We start from the raw sequence: 26,842 nt of genomic DNA on the forward strand, positions 1-26,842 counted from the left end.
ATACTTGTTGAGTGTGTATTTGAGACAAAGTCAAAGAGTGAAAAATAAATGAATAGAAAGAGATGAAAGTGTTTTAAGATTAAAACTAACCTACAAAAACTTACAACCAAAACGTTAACCTTTACAAAGTTTATTAACACTAAACAACTGACAACTGTCAACAAGTCTCACATAGTTTCTTTGGTCTATTTCAAGGGAGACAACTATTCTATCATTAAACTCTTGCTGCTAACACTAACTAACACTATAACCAATACAAGAGGCGAAGCCTTCAAGGCTCCCGTAAGAAATCGACAAACAGTAACACAACCTCAAATCACTCCGTCACACGCACACGCACACACACCACACACACTCATTAAAACTAACACATCATATTTACTCCATGTATAATTGTTTAAAGAAGTCAAACAGATAAAAATGACCGTGTATTTGTTGTTGGTGTAGTTGTCCCTGAAGGAGATCTTGTGCAATCCTCTCTCTCACACACACGCACACTTTTAAACTGCATCAGCATAAATATCATGGCAAAGCTTATCTACAACTTACTCTTGAGCTTGCGTATCAAGATAATATATTCTTGGAATTGTCATGAGGTTATTTGCCCTGGTCCTGCACTCCGAAGTCTCTGATATTGTTCAGTGACACATTGTCCTGCTGGCAACCAGCTCCACGTGCTTGGGCATGAAGGTCACCAAGAAGACCATTATCTCTCATATACTGGCTGTGTGAAAGCTATTAAAGTCAATGCCAGAAAAACCGTGTATTTCCTCACTGCAGCCATGGGAATTTGTTTAATCCTGTCCCACTCAATTATCGGAATGTTCCTGTACACTATGTCTTTGTATCAGAGAGTTGTAATGTTCATTTGTAAGGACGTGCTTTCCTGAAACAAATGAAGAGTTGGATTACAACGGGTGCGTATCGCTGGCGCTACATGTCATTTGTGCTACGTGTCATTTGTCCTACGTGTCATTTGTGCTACATACCGCTATCACTACGTTGATTAGTGGTACAAATAATTTGTCTATGAGTCGCTATCATTCGTTCTTTATCACTACGTGTCGACAGCACTACATCTTTTAGCGCTACGTGTCATTATCGCTACGTGTCAATACCACTACTTACTGACGACTTTATCTTTCTCATTTTTTCTCTCGCTATCACTCCTTCTGGTTTGTGTGTGTATATGTATGTCTGTGTATGTGTGCGTGTGTGTGTCTGTTTCAGTGTGTGTGTGTGTGTGTGTGTGTTTCTCTCTCTCTCTCTTGCTCACTCGCTCGCTCACTCGCTCGCTCACTCTCTGCCCCCCTCTCTCTCTCTCTCTCTCTCTCTTGCTCACTCACTCACTCTGTCTCTCTCTCTCTGCCCCACCCCCCCCCCCCACCCCCGCGGCTCTCTCTCTCTCTCTCTCTCTCTCTTTTTTCAGGATCATCTCTGTGGAATTATTTGCCAATAGAAATCAAACGATCCGCATCATTAAAGGCCTTTAAAAGGCAGTTGCACACACATTTGATCACACTATAAACTGCCCCTGATGTCTAGTTTCCATTGTGTACTCGGATAATGCATGCAATGCTCTTAAGTGCTTTGTTTTTTATGTTTATACTCGATCATTATTTTGATGTTTTACTAGTTTAATACTTTGATTAGATACTGTTCCTTTTAGATATGAAATGATAGCATGTGCATGTGTGTAGGTATGCGAGTGCGAGCATGTGTGTGTGTATATGTGTGCATGTGTGTGTGTGTGTGTGTGTGTGTGTGTGTGTAAGTGTGTGTGAGCTTGTGTGTAAGTGTGTGTGTGTATACGAGGGTGTGTGTGTATGTGCGCAGTCTTTGCTTTCGTTTACAATTATTCTCTGTAGTATGTTTCAAGGACAGGTTGGACGATTCGGCTAAGCCTAAAACCTTTATCCTTATGCAATAAAGTTCTGAGTTCTGAGTTCTCTCTCTCAGTCTCTCTCTCTCTCTGGCCTTAATAAAATAAACCATTCTGAGTTCTGAGTCCTCTCTCTCTCTGGCCTTAATATAATAAACCATTCTGATTTCTCTCTCTCTCTCTGGCCTTAATATAATAAACCATTCTGAGTTCTCTCTCTCTCTCTCTCTCTCTCTCTCTCTCTCTCTCTCTCTCTCTCTCTCTCGCATGATACCGTATATACATCCACGGATGTTTTTCTGTGTGCGAGTTTGTGTGTACGATACCGTGTGTACGTATGCGTTTGTGCGTATGTGTGTGTGTGTGTGTGTGTAATGAAGAGAGAGAGAGAGAGAGAAAGAGAGAGAACTCAGAATGGTTTATTATACTGTACTAAGGCCACAGACTCAAAAACAAACCACGGGGGATGGGGGAAGAACAAAGAAAAAACAAAACAAACAAGTCGCGTAAGGCGAAATTACTACATTTAGTCAAGCTGTGGAACTCACAGAATGAAACTGAACGTTGTCCGCCGCTAGTGCAAAAGGCAGTGAAAGTGACGAGCCTGTTTGGCGCGGCAGCGGTTGCGCTGTGCTTCATAGCACGCTTTACTGTACCTCTCTTCGTTTTAACTTTCTGAGCGTGTTTTTAATCCAAACATATCATATCTATATGTTTTTGGAATCAGGAACCAACAAGGAATAAGATGAAATAGTTTTTGAATCGTTTTCGGAAATTTAATTTTGATCATAATTTTTTATATTTTTAATTTTCAAAGATTGTTTTTAATCCAAATATAACATATGTATATGTTTTTGGAATCAGAAAATGATGAAGAATAAGATGAAATTGTTTTTGGATCGTTTAATAAAAAAATAATTTTAATTACAAGTTTCCGATTTTTAATGACCAAAATCACTCATTAGTTTTTAAGCCACCAAGCTGAAATGCAATACCAAACCCCGGCCTTCGTCGAAGATTAATATGCCAAAATTTCAATCAATTTAATTGAAAAATGAGGGTGTGACAGTGCCGCCTCAACTTTTACAAAAAGCCGGATATGACGTCATCAAAGGTATTTATCGAAAAAAAGAAAAAAACTCCGGGGATATCATACCCAGGAACTCTCATGTCAAATTTCATAAAGATCAGCCCAGTAGTTTAGTCTGAATCGCTCTACACACACACACACACACATACACCACGACCCTCGTCTCGATTCCCCCCTCTATGTTAAAACATTTAGTCAAAACTTGACTAAATATAAAAAACACACACCAACAACAATCATGAAATAAATACGTGGTGAAAAAAGAGAGAGAGACAGAGAGAGCGAGACAGAGAGACAGACAGAGAGAGAGACAGAGACACAGAGAGAGAGACAGACAGACAGACATACAGATCCGTCAGACAGCCATGCAGACAGTATATATATACACACTCACACGCACACACAAAGGGAAGTGTCTGCCGTTTGAACATGTAGTAGGCCTAGCATAGTGCTATCGACACGTAGCGCTATCGACACGTAGCGCTACAGTACATTGGTTTTTCAAAAATAGTGATAACGACACGTAGTTCTATTGAGACGTAGTGATAATGGCATGTGTGAATTGTGGCAATAGCACTACGTGCCGATAGCACTACTGTTTTTGGCAATTTGTGTCGATAGCACTACAGAAAATAGCGCAAACGATACGTAGCACAAATGACACGTAGCGCTAGCGGGACGCACCGACAGAAAGCTTAGAAAGGAATTACGTAATTGGTAGACTTTATTGGTGACACTCCCACGTTCACTCGTGGTTATTGCACGAGTGGATTTTTACGTGTATAACTGTTTTTACCCCGCCATTAAAGCAGCCATACGCCGCTTTCGGAGGAAGCATGCTGGGTATTTTCGTGTTTCCATGACCCAACGGACTCTGACATAGATTACAGGATATTTACCGTGCGCACCTGGTCTTGTGCTTGCGTGTACACACGAATGCACTGGCAGGTCTGCACATAAGTTGACCTGGGAGATTGGAAAAATCTTCACCTTTAACCCACCAGGCGGCAGCGGCCGGGATTCGAACCCACGACCTCTCGCTTGGAAGGCCGGCGTCTTACCACTAGCCATCTGCGCCCGTCGGATGTCATTATTCAAATGCAATCCGTCAGAGACAGAGAGCTTAGAAAGGAATAACCTAATTGATAGACTTTATTGGATGTCGTTATTCAAATGCAAACCGCCAGTGAGAGTGCATTTCTGTGTGTGTGTGTGTGTTTGTGTGTGTGTGTATCGTTCTTACTCATCTGTGAGTACATTTTTGTGAGTTTGTGTGTGACAGTTCGAAACTTCACGTATGCACTGCATTTATACCTGATGTTATTGTCATCATTGTTAGCACACACACACACACACACACACACACACACACACACACACACACACACACACACACACACACCAGGGCCGGACTATGGGGGTTGCGTAACTCCCCCCCCCCCCCCCCCTAGCCTAAACATGTACATGTACCTCACTTACTTAAAACATTTTTTAGTATTGTTTATTTTATGCCGTTTCATGCAAGGAGCGACCATTTTCCTATCTCAGAATATGACCTACCCATCAGCTTCAGGCAGGGCCCCCTGACCCCCCATAAGGCGCTCTGCCCCTTGACCCCGCCAGGGGGAACATCCCCCTGGACCACTACTGGCAACCCCCCCCCCCCCTCCTCTTAGCCTAATCCGGCCCTGACACACACACACACACACACACACACTCACACACAAACAGTACCACTAACACATGTATGTAGGATAAAGTATTTTTATCCTACATACGTGAGAGAGACACCCGTGAGATAATAATTGTTCAAATCACAGGTGTGTGTATATCATGTAAATGAGGTCATGTCAAGCAAGTCTGGCAGGGACCTGTTTGTGTTCCGTCAGGGTTTCTTTTGCTTTAACTCCATTAGCATACTCTTTGTTCAAATGCTTGCCATCACTTGCAGACGGTTTACTTTGTCTTGGGACGGTAGTAGTTTCTAGTGCAGACACTGCATCAGTACTGTTCAGCCCACTCGTTGTAGTGTTCATGCCGCTCCCAGCAACTTCTGGACTCTGTGTTACCCCGTCGCCTGTCTCGTTACCAACCTCTCGTACCACTCTGTCATTCCATCTTTCTGTCCACCACAAGGCTTCAGCACTGCGTGCATGTCGATCATTGTTTTGAGAGCCCCCTAAATCAGAGAAAGCGGGCACTATGGGTTGAACGGAGAAAACGGTGCTGTTGGGGCCCAAAGCTCCTTCACACCGGTGACACTGTGACGGTTCCCCTACGCTTTGTGTTCGGTGCCCTGACCCTTTGTGTTCGGTTCCCACTCGGTTCCCACACGCCAAAATTCGCGGACAAAACATCCATTTATGGTAGTATTACGCAATGTTGCTCTCTGAGAATGGTCTTGTTAGATCTGTGAGTGTTTACACTACATGCCTAGGTGCTGTTGGATTGAAGGTTTTGGATATTTTAGCCGTTATTAGGTAGAATGCCTTCCACTTTACTGCAAAACTGCATAATTCGTAGCATCGGCAAGAAATATCCTACCAAAAAATGCCTGCTTGGAACTGTCGTTGGTCCAGCAAAAAGTTCAACATGTCTGTAGCAGACAGCCCAAGTTTCAAGATTGTAGGGCCATCCAAACAGCCGTAATAATAAAAACAACAAAAGTAGTCAGTGAAATTGGCTGTGTTCGGTCCCCACACACTTTTGTGACGTAGGCGTGACGGTTCCCATAATTCATTGTGTCGGTCCCCACTTTCTGTGTCGGACCCCACTTTCGACCTAATTTCTCTGTGACGGACCCCACAACCAGCCTATTTTGTGTCGGTCCCCACACCTTCTTGGATTTATGACTTGCCGGTTACTTGTATCATTGTATTCATTGAATCTAATTGTCTCGGAGTTATTTTTCAGCAAAAACCGGCAAGGCAGCACCTTTTGTGATACCAAGTAAGTCAGATGACATCAGTATGTGTGTGTGTGTGTGTGTGTGTGTGTGTGTGTGTGTGTGTGTGTGTGTGTGTGTGTGTGTGTGTGTGTGTGTGTGTGTGTGTATGTGTGAGAGAGAGAGAGAGTGAGAGAGAGAGAGAGAGATTGACACCTTTCCAGATCACTGACTCCGGTTATGCGACACTACCACGAGCGTCACTACCGCGTGTCACACTACGGCGAGTACGACACTACCGCGTGTAACACTACCGCGTGTCACACTACCGCGAGTACGACACTACCGCGAGTATAACACTGCCGCGTGTCACACTACCGCGCGTACCACAACCGCGAGTACCATAACCGTAGAGAGAACGCATGCAAACTTACTTCTTGTGAGTTTGTGTTCTAACGGCTTTGATTGGAAGCAACCCATTCTATATGTATTCTGATAGTGTGTTCTGATCGTTTTGAGTTCTTGGTTAGCATGACAAACATTGAATTAGTGTTCAGAGAACAGACCAGGGCTCGTATTCTTGAAACAGCTGCAACTCATATACCGGCCTGTAAAACCACTTCCGCTCGATAAGTCCGCTAAGTGTTATTCATGAAACTCCGGGAAAGACTTACCTGGGTGTCTCCGAGCTGTAAAGTTGGAGGACCCATCCCCCTCCTCTAAAACCGTCAATTTTGAATAAATCTTGTTAAAATATTGTTTGTAGATTTATGTCCCTCACTGGACACACATTGGTGTCATTTAAGCACCAATGCATTGCGGACAAATACGAGATACCGCTCGCGAAAGATTTCAACCGATGCTCGATCATACCGGCTTGTGGTGAAAGCGTGCTAGCGTCTTCTTTAATGCATTACAGTGTCCGGTTATTTTCAACTGTTTCCGTGGTCGAACGGTTCTCTCGTTCGCCTGATGCGTAATTGAGTCGAGTTCAAATCTCCAAGTGCCCGTAATTTTTTTTTTTATTCTTTGGTTTTTTTGTTTTTTGTTTATTTTCTTCATGTGCAAAAGAGTACGTTATAATAGCAAAATTGATTTAAAAAAAATTTTTTTAGGCTGCAATGTTGTTGTTTTTTAAAATCTTTGGTTGACATGATATTCGTTTATTGATAAAGTTTGTTAACTTTAACATGTAAACATTTGGATTAAAAAATTTAAATAAATAACCATGAAGAAGGATGCTTCCCGCTTAAAAAAACAAAGGTGAGAGAGAAAAAAAACCCACCTAAAATGCGGTAGCAGCCACCTGCATGCAACTGAGATTAAAAACAAAAAAATAAAAAATAAATAAAAAGGGTCTCCCTGTGTTTTTATTTCATTCAGTTTGTTTGGGTAGTTGCTATTGACTTTGAAACTGACACGCTGGCTAAAAAGCTGCAACATTGTGTCCTTCAAAGTCAAACTGTCGTTTAACTACCGCCCGGTATTTATTTTTACTGCCCAGTAATTATTTATTTTTCCCCGGTATTCATGTGTGTCTAGCGGAAGGTCGGCAGCTACCAGTTGGTTATTTTTAGAATTGAAGATTCCCGATGCTTGCTCTTCTCTGCGCACGCGTTACCGGCGTTTTCGCCGGTGTGTCAGTTTCAAAGTCAATAGCAACAACCCAAACAAACTGAATGAAATAAAAACACGGGGAGATTTTATTTTTATTTTTTTTATAAACCTCAGTTGCATGCAGGTGTACATGGTATAGTACCTAGTAAACGCCCACCCCCCAGTTTCGACCAGTGGACTAGTAGACAAGGAAAATAAATAAAGATTATTCAGTCTGCTGTTATTGTTGTTTTTCAATTGTTTCCTTTCCTTAGACATGCTTCGGGGATTGGACAGAAAAAGGTTTCTGGAGTGGCTAGAGAATCGCAATACATTTTTGACTGGGAGGAAAAAGAAGAAACGAAAGCTTCATAAGTTTATTTCAACAAATGTTACAATCATGACATGTATACAAAAGACACAGGTAACAGCAACAAGCTAGAAGCTTATAGTGGTGTTCCTGCATGGATATTATAACGTAAGGCGGTAACGGCTGAACAATTTGTCTAAATAAACCAAATTGGAAATCCAAAGCATCATCATTATAATCATCCTCATCTCATTAATCATCCAAAATTATCATAACATAATAAACGTTGCATAATCATTATAAAGAAAGACAGTAAGAGGAAGGAAGGAGGGGAAGAAAAGGAATAAAAAGAAGAGGGATGGGTAGGAGTTGTGCAGAAATTAAAGTTGTTGTCCGGCTTGTGGAGCATTGATTCTGGTTTGCCCAAAGCGGCCTGAACGTTCAATGAACGAGTGTACTCTTGAAAAAATGTTCCTGTTCAAATCTAGAGAATACTGTCTGTCTCCATTTAGAAGGTGGGGGAGGTGAATACTGTGGTTAGGGAGAGTATGTATGGTTTCTTGACGTGCTTCGCGATAATTTGGACAATCCAATAGGAAGTGTTTTACGGTTTCGGACGGAAATCCGCAGTCACAAGTTGCATCTGTAGCAACGTGTCGTCTCACTAGATCGTTATTAAGATGACTTATACATAGCCTAAGCTTACAGTGAATTGTTTGTGATATGCGATCTCCAGAATACCAATAACACGGCAGACTTAAATCGTTTTTTGACAAAAAGTGCTTGAGGGACTTACTAAGTTTTATGTAGTCTGGTAAAGAATTCCAGAGTTGTGTTGTAGATGGGAGAAATAAGTTTTTGTATAATTCAGTGTTAAACGATGGAACTTTCCTATCTAAAGGTCTGCGCTGGCGATACGGATTATTAGTTGATATTAATGGTGGCAATATCGCAAGTAAGTAGTTAAGCACCTTACGGTGTACAATCTTGTGAAATAATACCAATTTTGAACGTTTACGCCTCTCTTAAAGTGAAATAAAGCCTGACTCGTCGTACAGTTGTTGATGGCTTGTACCGCGGACTGCTCCAACAATGGTCTTCATCTTCAAAGCTTCATCTTTGGCGGGAAGTGATGTCTGAAGAGGTTGATTTTGTGTGTTAGTGTTAGTGTTAGTGTGTGTGTGTGTGTGTGTGTGTGTGTGTGTGTGTGTGTGTGTGGGGGGAGTTTTGTGCAATAACGCATCCTTTGAACACTTCTATGACAAATGACCAAAATATCGTTTTTCTAGCTAAGGACCCGCTCCTGCCAAGGGTATAGTACCTAGTAAACGCCCACCCCCCACTTTTGGGCAAAACTGGTACATAGGGTGGGTGGGCGTATACAAGGTAGTTAACGGTAATATCATGTTAACCATCAATTTTTAAAAAAAACTCATTCTCGCCTAAAATTAATTTTTTAAATCCATTTTGATATTACAACGTACTCTTATGAACACGAAGAAAATAAACAAAAACAAACAAAATTAACGACAAAGAGTAAAAAAAAAAAAAGTAAGGCCTGATGGCGATTCGTACTCGACTCAATTGCGCATCAAGCGAATTCGACAACCGTTCGGCTACGGAATCAGACACCAAATCCTCGCCACTGTAATGCATTAAACAAGACGCAAGCACGCTTTTGCAACACGCCGTTATGATCGAGCATCGGTTGAAATCTTTCGCGAGCAGAAGCTCGTATTTGACCGCAATGCATCGGTGCTTAAATGACACCAATGTGTGTCCATGAGGGACATAAATCTACAAACAATATTTGAACAAGATTTATTCGAACTTGACGGTTTTAATGGACAGTGTTGGTGAAGTTACTGACAGGTAGCGACTTTACAGGAGGGGGAGGGGTCCTCTAACTTTACAGCTCGGAGACAACCCGGTAAGGACTTACCGGTGTTTCAAAAATAACACTTAGCAGTTGAGTTTTACAGGCCAGTATATGAGTTGCAGCTTTTTCAAGAATAAATCTTGTTCAAATATTGTTTGTAGAGAGGAGCAAGCATGAGGAATCTCCAATTCTAAAAATAACCAATTCTGGTAGCTGCCGACCTTCCGCCAGACACACATTAATACCGGGGAAAAATAAATAATTACTGGGCAGTAAAAATAAATACCGGACGGTAGTTAAACGACAGTTTGACTTTAAAGGACACAATTTTGCAGCTTTTTCAAGAATACGAGCCCAGGCCTTTTTGTTTTATATTTCAAGGAAACATTTCAACCTTTGCCTTCAGCCATGGAAGTCATAAAATGACACGCGGTAATGTTATACTCGCGGTAGTGTGACACGCGGTAGTGTTATACTCGCGGTAGTGTCGTACTCGCGGTAGTGTCGTACTCGCGGTAAGTTCTGTTTCCGTACCCGCGACAGCGGCAGCGACAAAAGAAAACGCGCGCAAACGCGTGACGTGTTTCCGTACTTGCGTTTTAAACATGCGGTAAAATCTGTAAACTCCCGCGTTGCCGCGCGACAACGCGAAAAAATCGCTCCAGGACCCTTTCAAAAAAATCGCGTCGCTTGCCGCTTGTCGCGCCGCTAACGCGTCGCGCGTGTGGAAACACTCCTGGTCATTTTCTATGTGCTTGATTTTCGTCGCACCGCTGGAAAAACGCTATCGCGGGTACGGAAACACAACTTTAGTGTGAGACGCGGTAGTGGTACTCGCGGTAGTGACGCTCGCGGTAGTGACCAGCACCCGATCACTCCACATAAACGCTGGTTCTGGTTGCATTGTGCCGCTGACATACAGCTAATAGGATTTTTACACCCCCGGTATAGGGGTGTGTATAGGTTTCACTCGATGTGTTTGTGTTCGCAAGTAGATCTCAAGAATGAACGGACCGATCGTCACCAAACTTGGTGAACAGGTTCTATACATTTCTGAGACGGTCCTTACAAAAATTGGGACCAGTCAAACACACGGTTAGGGAGTTATTGGTGGATTAAAATTATACAAGGCCTGGTATAGACGGACCCCCCCCCCCCCCCGTTGGTCAAAGGGAAATAACCATTCTCACTGCCACCAACTGAGAAGGTTATTTCCCTTTGACGGGGGTGTAGTTCCTATCGGAGGAATTTCTTGTTTTAATCCTTTTGTGGTATTGCTGATGATGCTGAACATGTATTTTACTAGTTTACCAATATGTATCTTTGACCCTGATAGCCTACGAAAACGGAGCAATCATGGCCCAACATTGGCCCAATGCTGAATTTATTGGCGCGGTGTTGAGCCTTAGTCGGGCCGTTGTCGTAGGCTGTCAGGGTTTATGTAGCCTTGTTCCATTGTATTCTGACTGTCATAAAGTAATTAATTTTAAGAGAAAGCAGTCATGAACACAAGGAGCTGGGAAAAGTTGCCTCTTACAACAAGCGTGGATAAAGACACATACTTGACACAGGCAAGTACTCTTTTTTTTCAATCACCACTAGAAGTCCCTGGGCAGCATTTTGCTCTGAAAACTGAATCTCACATACGATAGGTGGATCTTTTATTTTAAAAATGTGCCAAATTGCATATCTCCAAGGCCGTAAGACTAAGAGTAGATATTGGGAAGGCCAGTTCAAGAAGGTGTGGGTGGATCAACACATAATTTGCTGGTATACTGGGAACCGTCCCAGAGATAAATAATGTTATATATTATTTGTGGCATAAACTAATAAAGTTAGTCTCTCTCTCTCTCTCTCTCTCTCTCTCTCTCTCTCTCTCTCTCTCTCTCTCTCTCTCTCTCTCTCTCACACACACATACACACACATACTGATGTCATCTGACTTACTTGGTATCACAAAAGGTGCTGCCTTGCCGGTTTTTGCTGAAAAATAACTCCGAGACAATTAGATTCAATGAATACAATGATACAAATAACCGGCAAGTCATAAATCCAAGAAGGTGTGGGGACCGACACAAAATAGGCTGGTTGTGGGGTCCGTCACAGAGAAATTAGGTCGAAAGTGGGGTCCGACACAGAAAGTGGGGACCGACACAATAAATTATGGGAACCGTCACGCCTACGTCACAAAAGTGTGTGGGGACCGAACACAGCCAATTTCACTGACTACTTTTGTTGTTTTTATTATTACGGCTGTTTGGATGGCCCTACAATCTTGAAACTTGGGCTGTCTGCTACAGACATGTTGAACTTTTTGCTGGACCAACGACAGTTCCAAGCAGGCATTTTTTGGTAGGATATTTCTTGCCGATGCTACGAATTATGCAGTTTTGCAGTAAAGTGGAAGGCATTCTACCTAATAACGGCTAAAATATCAAAAACCTTCAATCCAACAGCACCTAGGCATGTAGTGTAAACACTCACAGATCTAACAAGACCATTCTCAGAGAGCAACATTGCGTAATACTACCATAAATGGATGTTTTGTCCGCGAATTTTGGCGTGTGGGAACCGAGTGGGAACCGAAAACAAAGGGTCAGGGCACCGAACACAAAGCGTAGGGGAACCGTCACAGTGTCACCGGTGTGTCCTTGGCCAACGAGGAAGGGGCGAGCTAACAGGGGGGCAAGAAATGCACCAACAGCAAAGGAGAAGTGGAGAGCCTGCAAGTAGGGCGCGCTGGATTTGTTCCAGATCTTGATGCAGAACATGTTGCCCCCTGCACAATACAGCAGAGGTCTGAGTGTAAGTAAATTAACAATAACATCCTGGCAAGAACACACACTGATACAGTCCCCACATGAAAACACTGTGGCAGAAAAGCTGCCTGTACCTGCGTACACACACACACACACACAATTTCTCATTCACACATGAACACATTGAAAAGCCACAGCCAAGAAGACAACGTTGAAATATGTCACATGAAGCTTACTAACTTCAGACTGTACTGTTCAGGCTAACACCAAAACTGAGAAGGTGGCCACTTCAAGGAATACATACCGTACTTTCCGGGTGACAAGGCGCTTCGTTATACAAGACGCACCCCCTTCTTTTAAAAAAAAATATGTAATCCAGTCACCCATTGGACGCAGGGGGCCGATAGGGCGCACCAAAATGACCCAGTTTTTGCCATGAGAGGTGGTTCCCCTGTCATATCTGAGAGAGGAAACACTTCCTGCACCGGGGTCAGTGACCGGTCAGTGACCGACTTTAACTGAGTGAAAATATGTGTGCTCTGTGTGTGCGGCCAGATCAAAGGCATTGTGATAGCTGGGTGGCCTTGTTTATAGACATGACCTTCTTCCCAGGGGTCAATGACCCAGTTTTTGCGAGGTGGTTCCCCTGTCATATCTGAGAGGAAACACTTCCTGCACCGGGGTCAGTGACCGGTCAGTGACCGAGTTTAACAGAGTGGAAATCTGTGTGTGCGGCCAGATCAAAGGCAGGGCAGTACCTAGTAGCTGACACATGCATTATCACAAGTTGTTTGACTGGTACTCAAGCGGTCTCTTTGATTTTTTTCGTATTTCATACACGGATTAGGCGCTTCGTTATACAAGACGCAGGGGTCAAACTTGAGGAAAAAAGTCGCGCCTTATGACCCGGAAAGTACGGTATATAGATGCAGAATCAAAAAACAAGAAAGGTAGGTTGTTGGAACATTTGTTATTGACAAAACAATACATTCACAAATATATCGACCCAACGGTCTTTTAAGTGCACAGACAAACAATTAATAACGAAAACTTATCTGGCTGATTTTTTCTTCCGCCTGCCACGAAGCCGCAAGCGACAACCTACCTTTCTTGTTTTTTTATTCTGAATTTTGGAACGTTGGCAGTCTCTTTGTTTTTGGATTTGCTCATATAGATGCAGTTTTATTCACTCAGACAAACAAAAAATCTAGCACCCCAGAACACACTCATACTTACAACTCCAGAAACAAACTTAAAACCAGATCTAAAATTGTCCCACCATCTATACATATAAATAATCTAGAGGAATACCCGGCTTCGCCGGGGTGAATCGCGAGACAGAGACAGACAGCGTGGCGGTTTACCACAATCACCTTTGAAGGCGAAGTCCTGTCAAACGGGTTTGAGAATTTTAGAGCTTATTTCTTAGCCCTATATTATCTGTTGTGGCTTCTCAAATGCCAGAACATACAGACAGATAAAAACCGCTAGACCCCATCACAAACAGAACTCTACAATCCACAGGTTTTTGCCCACACACACACACAAACACACACACACACACAGAAGCCGTATATATATATATGTATATCTATATCTATAAATATATAGAGATAGGTGACAGTGTATTTTTCGCGTGGCTATAAATTGATTCGACCTTTTCACTTTGACAGTAAGAACAACTTACGGGTGCAAGGGAAGCGTTCTGGACAGCGCAGTGACATTCTAAAAATAGTAACTTAGAAACGGGAATATGGATTGAAGCCACACGAAGGAAGGGAGATAAACGCAAAACACTGGAGAAGATAAGGAAGAGTTACTTGTAATGGTGAAATGAACACAAAAACCAAAATCGGTTCAGCGCTGCGCGCTGAGAGCACGTGTTGAAATATCTCATCGATGATATTGTGTCCGGGGTGTAGCTGAATACGGTGTCCAAATTTGAAAAAGATCCACCGAGAACTTTGGCGTTGTGATGTGGTGTAGCGGCTTTTGTGTGTCGGTATGGGGGCCCGGGTAGCTGAGGTGGAACCAAAATCGGTTTAGCGCTGCGCGCTGAGAGCACGTGTTGAAAATTCTCATCGACCAGGTTGTGTCCGGGGTCTACCTGAATATGCCCACCAAATTTGAAGCAGATCCATCGAGAACTTTGGCCGTGCATCGCGAACACACACACACACACACACACACACACAGACAGACACAAGTCGTATATGAGCCTGTGCCAAAATGTGGTCTGCCGAAAGAGCCGACATGTTCATGCATTCCTGTTCATCAACCGCACTTTCACTCGCAAAAAGCACTGAACAGTTTGAAAGCATGTATGTTAAAGACATAATAATAATAATAATAATAATAATAAGAACATTTATATAGCGCTAAATCAAAAACTTTCGTTAAAAAGGCCTGCTCTAAGCGCTTGACATCTAAACTAAAACGTCATTCACACTCTTTACAATGATGTACAAGAACTTCATGTCACACTCTTTCATTCAGTATAGCACCATTCACACAGTTGTTATTCTGTACAAAACAATAAGTTAGTCTAACATTTAAAATGTTCATAAGATGAAAACAAGAGAAAACCAGACTGATTAAAACAACTGCTTAGTGCTAACAAAGCATGAATCTTAATAATAACGTAATACATGTTTAACCAAACAAACCTATATGCTAAAAATAACTTCGAACTTTTAAAAACTTCTTATAAAATACACAGCACAGCTAGATAAACACCAGAATGATAAAACAAAAGGCAACTCGTTAAAACTATTAAATGCATCAATGTCTAAAACACGAAAGACTCAAATATAAAATACACAATTCTCTAAAATTGTTTATTAAAACTGAAACCGACCTGCTCAAAGTAAACCATACCCACCCCCTCCCTACCCACCCCCAACCCTCCTCCTACACTAAATACTAATTATTTCTACTCTTAACTTCCCAACTACACGTTGGCATAGCACAGACAGTTTCAGAAGCTTGCATGCATTACACCTACATGAAAAAAATTAAAATGTTAGCCGAAGCGAGCAAATCCGGCGACTTAAAAGTGGGACATTCCGTACATGGTGTTTTGTTCGTCCGCGGTCCAGAAATCTCCGTCGGCAAGTTAGAAACAGTGCCCATAATATTGATAAATGTACCCTAAATTACCACAAAAAGATGATGTCTACGAAAAAAAAGATGTTTATTGGCAAAATATTTGACGTCAAAAACATCCATATCGATCGTAACTCCCTGTGTCTCCAGCGAACTCACGATACGTCCCTCGATTTTCGAATCTACGAACGTCATTATCGCAACCGAAAGTTGTAAGCAGCAGTAAATCAAAAGTTTTATTTGATTTGCAAACAATTGATTTAAAATAAAAGTATTTTAAGTAGTTTTGAGACGTTTTTAGGTTGAATGCAATTTTCATGTCTTTTTGTTACGATCGCTCAATATTCAATAACTTATTTTAAATGACCGCGGAAGTATCGGGGCTGCTGTTATAAATAGTAAAAACGTTACACGCACGCAGTTGGACTCCATTTTGCTACAGGGATGGCCGACTTTCGCAGGGAAGGTAAGTTTTCGTTTCATGTCCCCTGTTTGATGAGCGTTACGATCGCCACAAAGTTACAATCGACTCAAAATTCTTCAAGTTATTTACTTATTCGCTGTGTTATAGCTAGTAGCAAAGAATATGTTTCCTTTCATATTTTAAGCATTTGTCTGGACTGAAAAAGTTCGTTGAAGCACGCTGGTTGTTTTTTTGTTGAATTAAGACACAGGGACAGTTTGGGTCTTCGTTACGATCGATCCATATTCTGTGATGTCTTTGTTACGATCGACTGAACATTTTCACGGCTAGCAATAGCAACAGCAAACAATGGTTCCGCTTGGATTAGCAAGTAATGTATGAGTTTTCGGACTTGTTTTTACATTTAGTCAAGTTTTGACTAAATGTTTTAACATAGAGGGGGAATCGAAACGAGGGTCGTGGTGTATGTGTGTGTGTGAGTGTGTGCGTGCGTGCATGTGTGTGTGCATGCGTGTAGAGCGATTCAGACCAAACTACTGGACCGATCTTTATGAAATTTTACATGAGAGTTCCTGGGAATGATATCCCCGAACGTTTTTTTCTTCGATAAATACCTTTGATGACGTCATATCCGGATGTTTGTAAAAGTTGAGGCGGCACTGTCACACCCTCATTTTTCAATCAAATTGATTGAAATTTTGGCCCAGCAATCTTCGACAAAGGCCGGACTTCGGTATTGCATTTCAGCTTGGTGGCTTAAAAATTAATTAATGACTATGGTCATTAAAAATCTGAAAATTGTAAAAACAACATTTTTTTTATAAAACGATCCAAATTTACGTTCATCTTATTCTCCATCATTTTCTGATTCTAAAAACATATAAATATGTTATATTTGGATTAAAAACAAGCTCTGAAAATTAAAAATATAAAAATTATAATCAAAATTAAATTGTGGAAATCAATTTAAAAACACTTTCATCTTATTCCTTGTCGGTTTCTGATTCCAAAAACATATAGATATGATATGTTTGGATTAAAAACACGCTCAGAAAGTTAAAACGAAGAGAGGTACAGAAAAGCGTGCATGCTATCCTTCTTAGCGCAACTACTACCCTGCTCTTCTTGTCAATTTCCCTGCCTTTGTCATGAGCGGTGGACTGACGATGCTACGAGTATACGGTCTTGCTGAAAAATTGCATTGCGTTCAGTTTCAATCTGTGAGTTCGACAGCTACTTGACTAAATGTTGTATTTTCGCCTTAAGCGACTTGTTCTTGGTTTGGTTGTGAAATATTTTTCGAGAAGGCCACTCGGGGATCTTCTTGCGTCAATCGTAACGCAAGACATGTACTCTCACTGTGTCTCGGTTACGAGTGACACAAAGTATTTTTGGACAGCTATGCATTTACATACGTATGCCTTTCTTTTCTATTTAAGGTCTGCATTTTACTTTTAATTTTTGGAATTGAGAGTTTAGGGTTGTGGTTTTTGTTTAATGTTTGTAGCTTTGATTTACGAGGAATGCATGTCGACCGTAACTTTTCTTGGGAAGGACACAGTATTGTTTTATGTCCTTTGTTACTTGTTTTTTAGTTACCTCAATTACCAGCCTTGTAAATAAATGAATCTGCAGATGAAAGCATATTAATTTATGGTGATTGTGTCAACTTAGACACATCTCTTTGTAGGAAATCAAGTACAGTCTTAGTTCTTAGGACTGATGTTAGAAGTGGTATTGTTGCTCTTAAAAGTGAAATGTTACATTTATCTGGGAGAGGTAAAAGAGACAGGGGTCAGTGCTGTAGAAACCGCACTTGAACATGTAATTAAATTCTAGATGTGCTGTGGGCAAATATTTTTTTGTCTTGTACTTGAGCCTCATTTCTTTTTCGTGATTGTAAGGTCTGCGACTGCAAGTCAGATTGTCACCCCAGGGTGAACGAGTCCGCAAGCAGAACAACGAGCGATCCAAAGAGTACAGACAACGGCTAAAGCTGGACCCTGAACGCTACGATGTCTGCCATGAACGAACTTTGGCGAGGAACAGAAGACATGCTATTCTTACACAAACACGTTTGCACCCACGCGTATGGCTTTGCTTGCAAAGTACACCAACTTTTTGAAAAATACACTCAACGTTTTGGGAAAGTACTCTTGCCTCGGGTTTAGTGTAAACAGGTCTGCATCTGGTTTGGTCTGACTCCCTTCTGACAGTGACAGTCTGGCAAGTTTGCTGATCATGCATTGCCCGAGTAGATTAATTTATTTGATGGGGGAAGCCAATTTTACGAACTTTGCAGTTATCATTATCATATTATTTTACATGTAGGCATTGGCAGCTAAAGCTATGTGTGAAAGCTGATCTGTGATTTTCTCTAGTCTTGTACATTGTGGTACTTTGAATGCTTGTGTGTATTTATTGGTAGAGGTGCACATAATTTTTTAAATCTCTGATTACCAATTTGGGATTGATCAAGTCTTGTATTTACCTTTGTAGGGTGCTAGTGTGCCATGTGTTTCTTTGATTATGTGCATGACTATTTGAGAGTGCAAGTGACACTTAATGTGTGGATGTGGAGGATATTCATGAGATTGACATTTCCCTTGGGCGTTTGTAATTTTACCTTGTTTTCTCCATGAACTTGCCTTTTAATTTTTAATTTTTATTTAACCAGTTTTGAGTGCAAAATGACTTTTGACTCGTTCAGACTGGAATGTAATGTTCACGAACATTAACTGCAGGAACTTTCTGTATAAGCTGATGGTGTAAATATACCACTATTTGGGAATGTTTTGGTTAGTTTTCTGTTGTGTTTTTGAGATTCTTGCCATCCATTTTCCAATGAATTTGTACATTTGAAGACATCTTATCCTTATTTTGCACTTCCTGCATGTAACACCTGGCATTTTGGCATTTCTTATTCTCTTGTCACATTACAGTGTGTGTTCCTGACTTTGTGTGTCAACCGGAACATGAGACACAGTGCCATTTTCATGTCTTCCTTGACCCCGTTACAGTTGACACAGCAGGGACTAGTTTTTCTACTTTGCTTTCTTTTTCATATGATTTTGAGGTTTGTTTGAGTTGCAAATGATGGTTTTAATAAAATATTCTAGTTTTTGAAACATCTTCTCTGTTTTTAATTTTTTTACAGGATTTCTTGTGACTGGAGTGTGTCAACTGTAACTCAGGACACAGTGATGGGTGTCTTATTTTTCAAAATACAAGGTCCATTTTAGAAGTTCCTCAATGAATCTCTTTTGGGATGTAAATCTTACTTGCTGAGTAAATTTGAAGCAAATCAGTTAAGAACTTATAAAGATACTTATGAAAATGCTGTGTCTCGCGTTATAGTTGACACACAGCTATGTTGATGCGTTTTTTTGTTTTTTCGCAAAAAGTAAAGCCCAAGTTATCTTTTTGATTATGGAAATAGTTACAATATACAAAGTCAATTAGTGTGTAAAGATTAGACAGTATTATTTCCAGTTTGGTTTTCAACCCCAAATGTCCCATTTTGGCAAGCACGTTTTGGCACAGGCTCATCTATACATATAATAAAAGAGAGTGTCTGTCTGTGTGTGTGTGTGTGTGTGTGTCTGTGGTCGCCATACCTCTGAGATGGCAAGAGGCAGGAACAAGATAGTGTGCACGTACACTCCCTAGGTGCCGCAGATGTGCACCTGGGTTTTAGTTTCTTGATTCATTGTTTCCTTTCTCAGATTATGGACCTCCCATTTATTGAATACAGCCGTAGTGTGTAGGTGGAACTCTCACACACGCATACAACACGTACTAACACAGCTAGTGTGTTTCAGAAATACTGTAAGGGTTCTTTTCTTTGGAGGTATGGTACATTGTTTACATGGATAATCGTGCAGCCATCTTGTCTGTCCTAATACCGGGTCCGCCTTAATACCGGAATCTAGTAGAACTACATTATCACTGGCTTACAACTATCAGGTACAGAAACCAGTTTCAGATAGTCCACTTCCAGATCCATGTTAATCAATCTCGTATGATCTCGAAAGAACCGAGAAGATAGCGGCCATTGTTAAATGAGGAGAACACATGTAGACCGGGAATAAAAGATCCACTTGAACACACGAGCTGTGTCATCGTCTTACACTTTGTTGTATGCAAGAACACAACAACTGGCGACGAGGATGTCTCTTCCATCATTCCCAGCGTTTGTAGTCCAAGGGGAAGAAGGCAGTGCAGGGATCCGTTGGAAGAAATGGATCGACAAACTCGAAAATATGTTGTGCGGTTTGGATGTAACGGCCGATGATCGCAAGAAAGCACTACTCCTTCATTACGCAGGTGACGAAGTGTATGAAATTTTTGACAACTTCTCCGATGATCAAAAAGGCGTGGATGCTGTCACAGGCGCTGATAACACTCCAAACACCTATCAAGTTGCGAAAAAGAGTCAGACTGACTATTTCACACCAAAACAAAACGTTGCATACGACACGTTCAAGTTTCGAGGCACTATTCAGCAACCATCAGAAACAATTGATGCATACATTACGCGTTTGAAAACGATCGCACATCGTTGTGATTTCCATGATGTGGATAGAGAGATACTAGGACAACTGGTCCAAGGATGTTCATCATCCAAGGTAAGACAAATCTTTCATTCTACGCAGATTGATGATGAATCCACAGTGGATGAAGACTACGACAATCCCTACTACTCAAGCGATGAAGTCGTTTTCAGTATCTCAAACCCCAAGTCAAAATCTCTGTCAGTGGAGGTGCACATTTTCAACAAACCAGTCCCCTTACTTATTGACACTGGAGCGTCAGTGAGTCTCATGACATTTGACACCTACAAGAAGGTATGTCCCAAAGCGCCCTTGTATGGCCCATGCCCTCTGATCTTCGCATATGGTTCAGATGTGCCCCTACCCATCATAGGTTTTGTGACCACTGATGTCAACTACAACGACCAGCGTATTCCAGCCAAGTTTTACGTGGTCAACAACAATAAAGTGAATAAGGCCAACAACCTCATGAGCCTTGACATGGCCGAAACCCTTGGCCTAGTCCATTTCACTTTTGCACTAAGCCCTGATGACAAATTTCACACTCTGTTCAGCAACGGCGTGGGGAAAATCAAGGACATCAGCATCAAGCTGCACATTGACCAGTCTGTCAGACCTGTGGCCCAACGACACAGGCGTATACCTTTCCACGTACGAAAAGACGTCGAGGCAGAACTGAACAGACTCGAAAAGCTGGACATCATTGAAAAGATTGAGGGTCCTACACCATGGGTAAGCCCTGTGGTAGTTGTGCCCAAGAAACAGGGTGTGAGGCTCTGCATCGACATGAGAGAGGCCAATAAAGCTATCAAGAGAGAGAAACACATTATGCCAACCCTCGATGACCTTATCGCTGACCTCAACGGGTCCACAGTCTTCAGCAAGTTAGACATGTCCAATGCCTATCATCAATTGGAGCTCGACCCGGAAAGCAGATACATCACTACGTTTTCAACCCATGTCGGTCTTCGACGATATAAAAGACTGCTGTTTGGGGTAAACGCTGCCGCAGAAATCTTCCAAAACGCCATAGCTGAGCTGTTAGCTGACATCCCAGGTGCAAAGAACCTCAGCGACGACATCATCATACATGGGAAGACACAAGCAGAACACGACGTGGCTCTTCAAGCAACACTCCAGCAACTTCAAAATCATGGGGCGAAGCTCAACAGGGAAAAGTGTGTGTTCTCAGTCTCAGAGCTTACATTTTTTGGTCACATCTTTGGCAAGAAAGGCGTGGCAGCAAGTCCAGACAAGGTGTCAACGATCATCAACAGTCCACCACCAACAAACGTCAGCGAAGTGAGATCCCTTCTTGGAATGACGCAGTACGTGGCTCGATTCATCGCAAACTACGCAACGATCACAGAGCCACTGAGAAACCTGACAAAGAAAGACGCTCCATGGGAATGGTCCGAAAAGGAACAACAGGCTTTCAACTGTCTGAAAGAAACCCTCACCAACGCCAAAGTCATGAGCTACTTTGACCAAAGAAAACCAACAAAAATCCTTGTGGATGCAAGTCCAGTTGGTCTTGGTGCGATTCTAACACAGGAAGGAAAGATAATCTGCTATGCCAGCCGAGCTCTCACTCCCACAGAACAGCGCTATTCACAAACCGATCGAGAGATGCTGGCTGTGGTGTACGGAGTGGAACATTTTCACCTCTACCTGTATGGATCCTCTTTCACCGTAGTTACAGACCACAAACCACTTCTTGGGATCGTGAACAGCCAAAAGCCAACGACAGCTCGCATCGAGAGGTGGAGATTACGCCTCATGCCATATGAAATGTCTCTCACCTATGCCCCGGGACGCGATGACCTCAATCCAGCTGATTACATCAGTCGACACCCACAGTCGACACCCCAACGTGAAAACAAAGGTGAAGAATACATCAACTACGTGGCCGAAAACGCAGTCCCTGTGGCGATGACTAAACATGAAGTCAGAATTGAAACGCAACGAGATGACCAGCTTCAGAAGGTGATGCGAGCGATTCAAACCGGACAGTGGCAAGATGGTGACGTGTCTGATTTCGCTCGTTTTAGTGAAGAACTCTCCATGCATGATGGGCTCATCCTGAGAGGTCATCGACTAGTCATCCCGAAAACTCTTCGTCAAAAGGTCATCAACATTGCTCACCAAGCACACCAAGGCATCGTCAAAACAAAACAATGCCTCCGAGAGAAGGTATGGTTTCCGAGAATTGACACAATGGTTGAGGAAACTGTCAAATCATGCATACCCTGTCAAGCCTCCTACCCCGGACCCAAAGCTCGTGAACCAATCATCAGTACTCCCCTCCCATCAGAGCCGTGGAGTGCACTTGCACTTGATTTCGCGGGTCCATTCCCCTCCGGTGACTATCTACTGGTGGTGATTGATGAATACTCGAGATTCCCAGAAGTTGAAATTATCTCGTCCACATCTGCAAAAATTGTGACCCGAAAATTGGAGACAATCTTCTCACGACAGGGAATTCCAAAGACAGTGAAAACTGACAATGGGCCCCCTTTTCATGGACAAGAATTCTCTCATTTCGCGACACAGTTTGGGTTTCACCATCGCAAGATCACCCCGCTGTGGCCTGAAGCCAATGGCGAGGCCGAACGGTTCATGCGCACGTTGGATCAAAACATCCGCTCGTCTACGGCAGCCAACCTAAACTGGAAGACACAACTTCCCACATTCCTTCGCCAATACCGAGGGACTCCCCACAGCTCCACAGGTGTTTCCCCTTTTGAAGCACTTACAAAACGCAAGATGAACATTGGACTGCCAGATTGCTCTCTTCCTCTCGACCCCATCCCCGTACACACGCGGATGATTCACAACGATTTCCTGAGCAAAAGGAAGATGACAGAATTCACTGACAGAAAACGCCACACGCAACTCTGCGACATCAATCCTGGTGACCATGTTCTGGTGAAACAAAAGAAACTGAACAAACTGTCCACACCATACTCCCCCCTTCCTTACGTAGTCATTAAGAAGAAGGGCAGCATGCTGACTGCTCAACGAGGAAATCACTCCATTGTGCGAAATTCGTCACATTTCAAACCGATCCAGGGCGATCACACTGTTAACAACGACGTTGAAGAGAAAGAAGACGACGATGAAGAGGAAGACGGCGAGGCTGAAGCTCAGGCATTCCCCTATACTTCACAGACCAGAAAATTGCCGGTGCAGCCCAATAGTCCGACCAATCGACCAGTCTCACCTGCACACTCACCCAGGAGACCTACTGCCATGTTCCACACTCCAACTACTGCACGGGTACCCAACACGTCGCCGAGGCACAGTCAGCCGGCCATGACCCCTGCTCAACCTGATCGTCCCGATGCCTCTCCGCCTGTTCGGCCCCAACGTCAACGCCATGCTCCAACATACTTGGAAGATTATGAGAGATAAGGCATTGACTATCGAAGTGCTCACAGGCCCAGTCACCCTGATTATGCGACATCGCCTGCCTATCTCCAGAAAGTGATAAGAAAGTCTGTGTAGATATCACTCAGGTCTGAGCAAGGCCCATAAGGTTCACCTGTTTGATTTGAATATTAGAAGCTGGATCAGGTCTGAGAAAGGCCCATAAGGCTCACCTGATCTGGACAACGTTAGCAAGTCTTGCGTGTTCTTTTATGTGTGAGATTGTGTTATATTTTGGTGCTGTTTGTTATGCCACTCCCACGAACGTGAAAAACAAACTCTATTTCATGGAACTCTTAATTTGCAGATTTGCATTGTTTTGTTTCCTCACACACACACACACACACGCACACACACACACACACACACACACACACACACACACACACACACACACACACACACACACACACACACGTTTACGAGATATATACATGTATTATTGTGTTCAGAGTGAAGTTTATTCGAACTCCCCACACAGAATATTCTTCCCATGGTGGAGAGAGGAAAATGGAAGAAATAATAACACTAACAGTGAGATACACTCTGCTGATATTATGTCATGATGCAAGATAATACACATTTGTTGACCACATTTTGTGATTATTAATTATGCAAATGATGAACATAAAATGTGCTAAAGTCTTGAGATGATAAAAAAAAAAGGGAATTTCAGCAAGTTGAAGGATTTAAATAATCCTTCGGATAGGCTTATGCATTTGATTTTAAATACAGTAGTTTGGGTTTTCTATAAAGTTTGGGAGGAATGTTGTGTCCATGCTAGTCCACTTCCAGATCCATGTTAATCAATCTCGTATGATCTCGAAAGAACCGAGAAGATAGCGGCCATTGTTAAATGAGGAGAACACATGTAGACCGGGAATAAAAGATCCACTTGAACACACGAGCTGTGTCATCGTCTTACACTTTGTTGTATGCAAGAACACAACAAGTTTGTCAACAGAAAATCTATTACAAAAATCAAGGTTTTAAAAGGGAGAAAGTCTGAAACAGGGGATGGGGGTGGAGGGGCGGGAGGTCTTAAAATGGGGGTTCACCTGTACACCCTAAATTGACATAGACATTCCCCCGAAAGCGGCATATGGCTGCCTGAAGGGCGGGGTTAAAAACTGTCATACACGTAAAAACCCACTCGTCCAAAAGCATGCGTGAACGTGGGAGTTTCAGCCCATGAACGAAGAAGAAGAAGAAGCCACAGACCTGTATCAAGCACGCCCAGTGCCAGACCCTGCACGGCAATCATGGAGGCCAGCGCCACCAGAGCGGTGCACCAGGGGACGGCAATGGTGGCCATTCCGGTCAACACCAGGGTGTAGAAGAGCAGGATCTGCTGGTCAAAGTAGACGAAGAGCACTCCGCCCACAACTGACCCCAAGAGATAGCCCAGGGAGCGCCCCGTGAAGATGAAGGAGATGTGTTCCGTTGTGGTGTGTGTGCGCTCCTCCAGATCCAGTAAGGTAGCGCCAGGGATGGAGACGCATAGCCCCTGCGTTACAGACAGTAGGTTGAAATACATACATTGTGTGCTACACTTACAGAGAGTATCTTAAACAAATGAGGCAGAGCGCTGTTTAGAGATCTGATAAATAAAGAAGTAATTTGAGGATAAAAGTCGCTTGTTCATTTCAATGCCAGGAGCAAGGTTCTGAATAACCCTCACACTTACTCTATTACTCATGTCGTATGCATTAGAGCGCTTACTTCCCTTTCTTTATCAGATCTTACAGAGAGTAGACTTTTGAGTAGGGTAAGTACATGAATTCATAACTTTCAATATATATATTAAAAGAAAGACTGGTGAATGTATCAAAAGTACTGTGACATAGTACAAAGGATGTCAGCTGACGTCATGGATAACTTGCTTTAGCGGGCAATAAACCATTCAATATATACAACAAAGATGAAGCAGAAAAACAACAAACAACCAATGTATGCGTGTATGGTGAATTCATTCATACATCAAGGGCACACTAAAAGTTGTCAATTCACGTAAATACCGGGAATGCTTTGTGTACACATGTGCAAAGATTTGCTGGCAGCCAACAGGTTAATGGTACACACACACTTAAAACAAAAGTACAGGTGAACCAGCCTTTGCAATCACTGTTTGATGATGACCACCTGCCCACAACGACTACCCCAAACGATCCCTGACAAGGTGTTTTTTCTATTCAATTAACTTTTCAACGGCGACCGCCTGTCTATTCTGCCTTTTCTTATTATTATTCGTTCATGGGCTGAAACTCCCACGTTCACTCATATTTTTACACGAGTGGGTTTTTACGTGTATGACCAATTTTACCCCGCCATTCAGGCAGCCATACGCCGCTTTCGGAGGAAGCATGCTGGATATATTTGTGTTTCCATAACCCACCGAACTCTGACATGGATTACAGGGTCTTTTCCGTGCGCACTTGGTCTTGTGCTTGCATGAACACACGGAGGGGGATAAGGCACTAGTAGGTCTGCACATGAGATGACCTGGTAGATCAGAAAAATCTCCACCCTTAACCAACCAGGCGGTAGCGACTTGGATTTAAACTCACAACCTTCCGATCAAGAGGCCGATGTCTTATCCACTAAGCCACTGTGGCCGTCGGCCCCCGCCTGCCTATAACGACCTCCTTTGGTCAATCCCTGGGGGGGTCATTGTGGAGAAGATTGACTGCTATATTTGGCACTCACCAGAGCAAAGAAAGCCAGCGCGAGAGCCAGTGTCTTGGTGAAGCGTTTCACCCATTCCAAGTCCCATGTTGACTTCCGGCCGCTGCCTAGCAACCCTTCTTGGTCAAAGAGAGTTTTCTCCTCTTCCTCTTCACGCATCATTTTTGGAAAATTTTTAATTAAATTTTCATTTGATTAATATACTTACCCGAATCACATGATAAGCATTGACTTACTTGGAGATGC

The 26,842-nt window shown here is 42.6% G+C and overlaps 1 protein-coding gene across 5 annotated transcripts; it reads right to left on the reverse strand.

Annotated features, from left to right (window-relative positions):
• Nucleotides 1-114: 114 nt before the first annotated feature.
• LOC138971619 (sodium-dependent glucose transporter 1-like) lies at nt 115-26,842 on the reverse strand. 5 transcript variants are annotated; one of them, XM_070344396.1, is made up of 3 exons: nt 26,618-26,830; nt 25,133-25,418; nt 115-886 (listed from the first exon to the last, which is right to left on the reverse strand). In XM_070344396.1, the coding sequence occupies exons 1-3, from the start codon at nt 26,756-26,758 to the stop codon at nt 810-812; spliced, it is 504 nt and encodes a 167-aa protein (XP_070200497.1). In that variant the 5' UTR covers nt 26,759-26,830; the 3' UTR covers nt 115-809. The 5 variants fall into 5 exon arrangements, 2 of the variants coding, with proteins under 2 accessions (XP_070200497.1, XP_070200496.1); XM_070344395.1 differs by lacking the exon at nt 115-886 and adding an exon at nt 11,487-12,420 and having other exon boundaries at nt 26,618-26,842; XR_011457311.1 differs by lacking the exons at nt 25,133-25,418; nt 26,618-26,830 and adding an exon at nt 4,912-5,214.

Source organism: Littorina saxatilis, linkage group LG7 (genome assembly GCF_037325665.1).
Source record: "Littorina saxatilis isolate snail1 linkage group LG7, US_GU_Lsax_2.0, whole genome shotgun sequence".
In the NCBI taxonomy this organism is placed as follows: Eukaryota; Metazoa; Mollusca; class Gastropoda; order Littorinimorpha; family Littorinidae; genus Littorina; species Littorina saxatilis.

Coding starts and splice junctions, on each gene's coding strand:
- LOC138971619 (XM_070344395.1), bottom strand. CDS start 26,758: ATGATGCGTGAAGAGGAAGAGGAGAAAACTCTCTTTGACCAAGAAGGG. Junction 25,419..26,617: donor CGCTGGCTTTCTTTGCTCTG/GTGAGTGCCAAA, acceptor TCTGTAACGCAG/GGGCTATGCGTCTCCATCCC. Junction 12,421..25,132: donor ACTGGGCGTGCTTGATACAG/GTCTGTGGCTTC, acceptor TGTATTGTGCAG/GGGGCAACATGTTCTGCATC.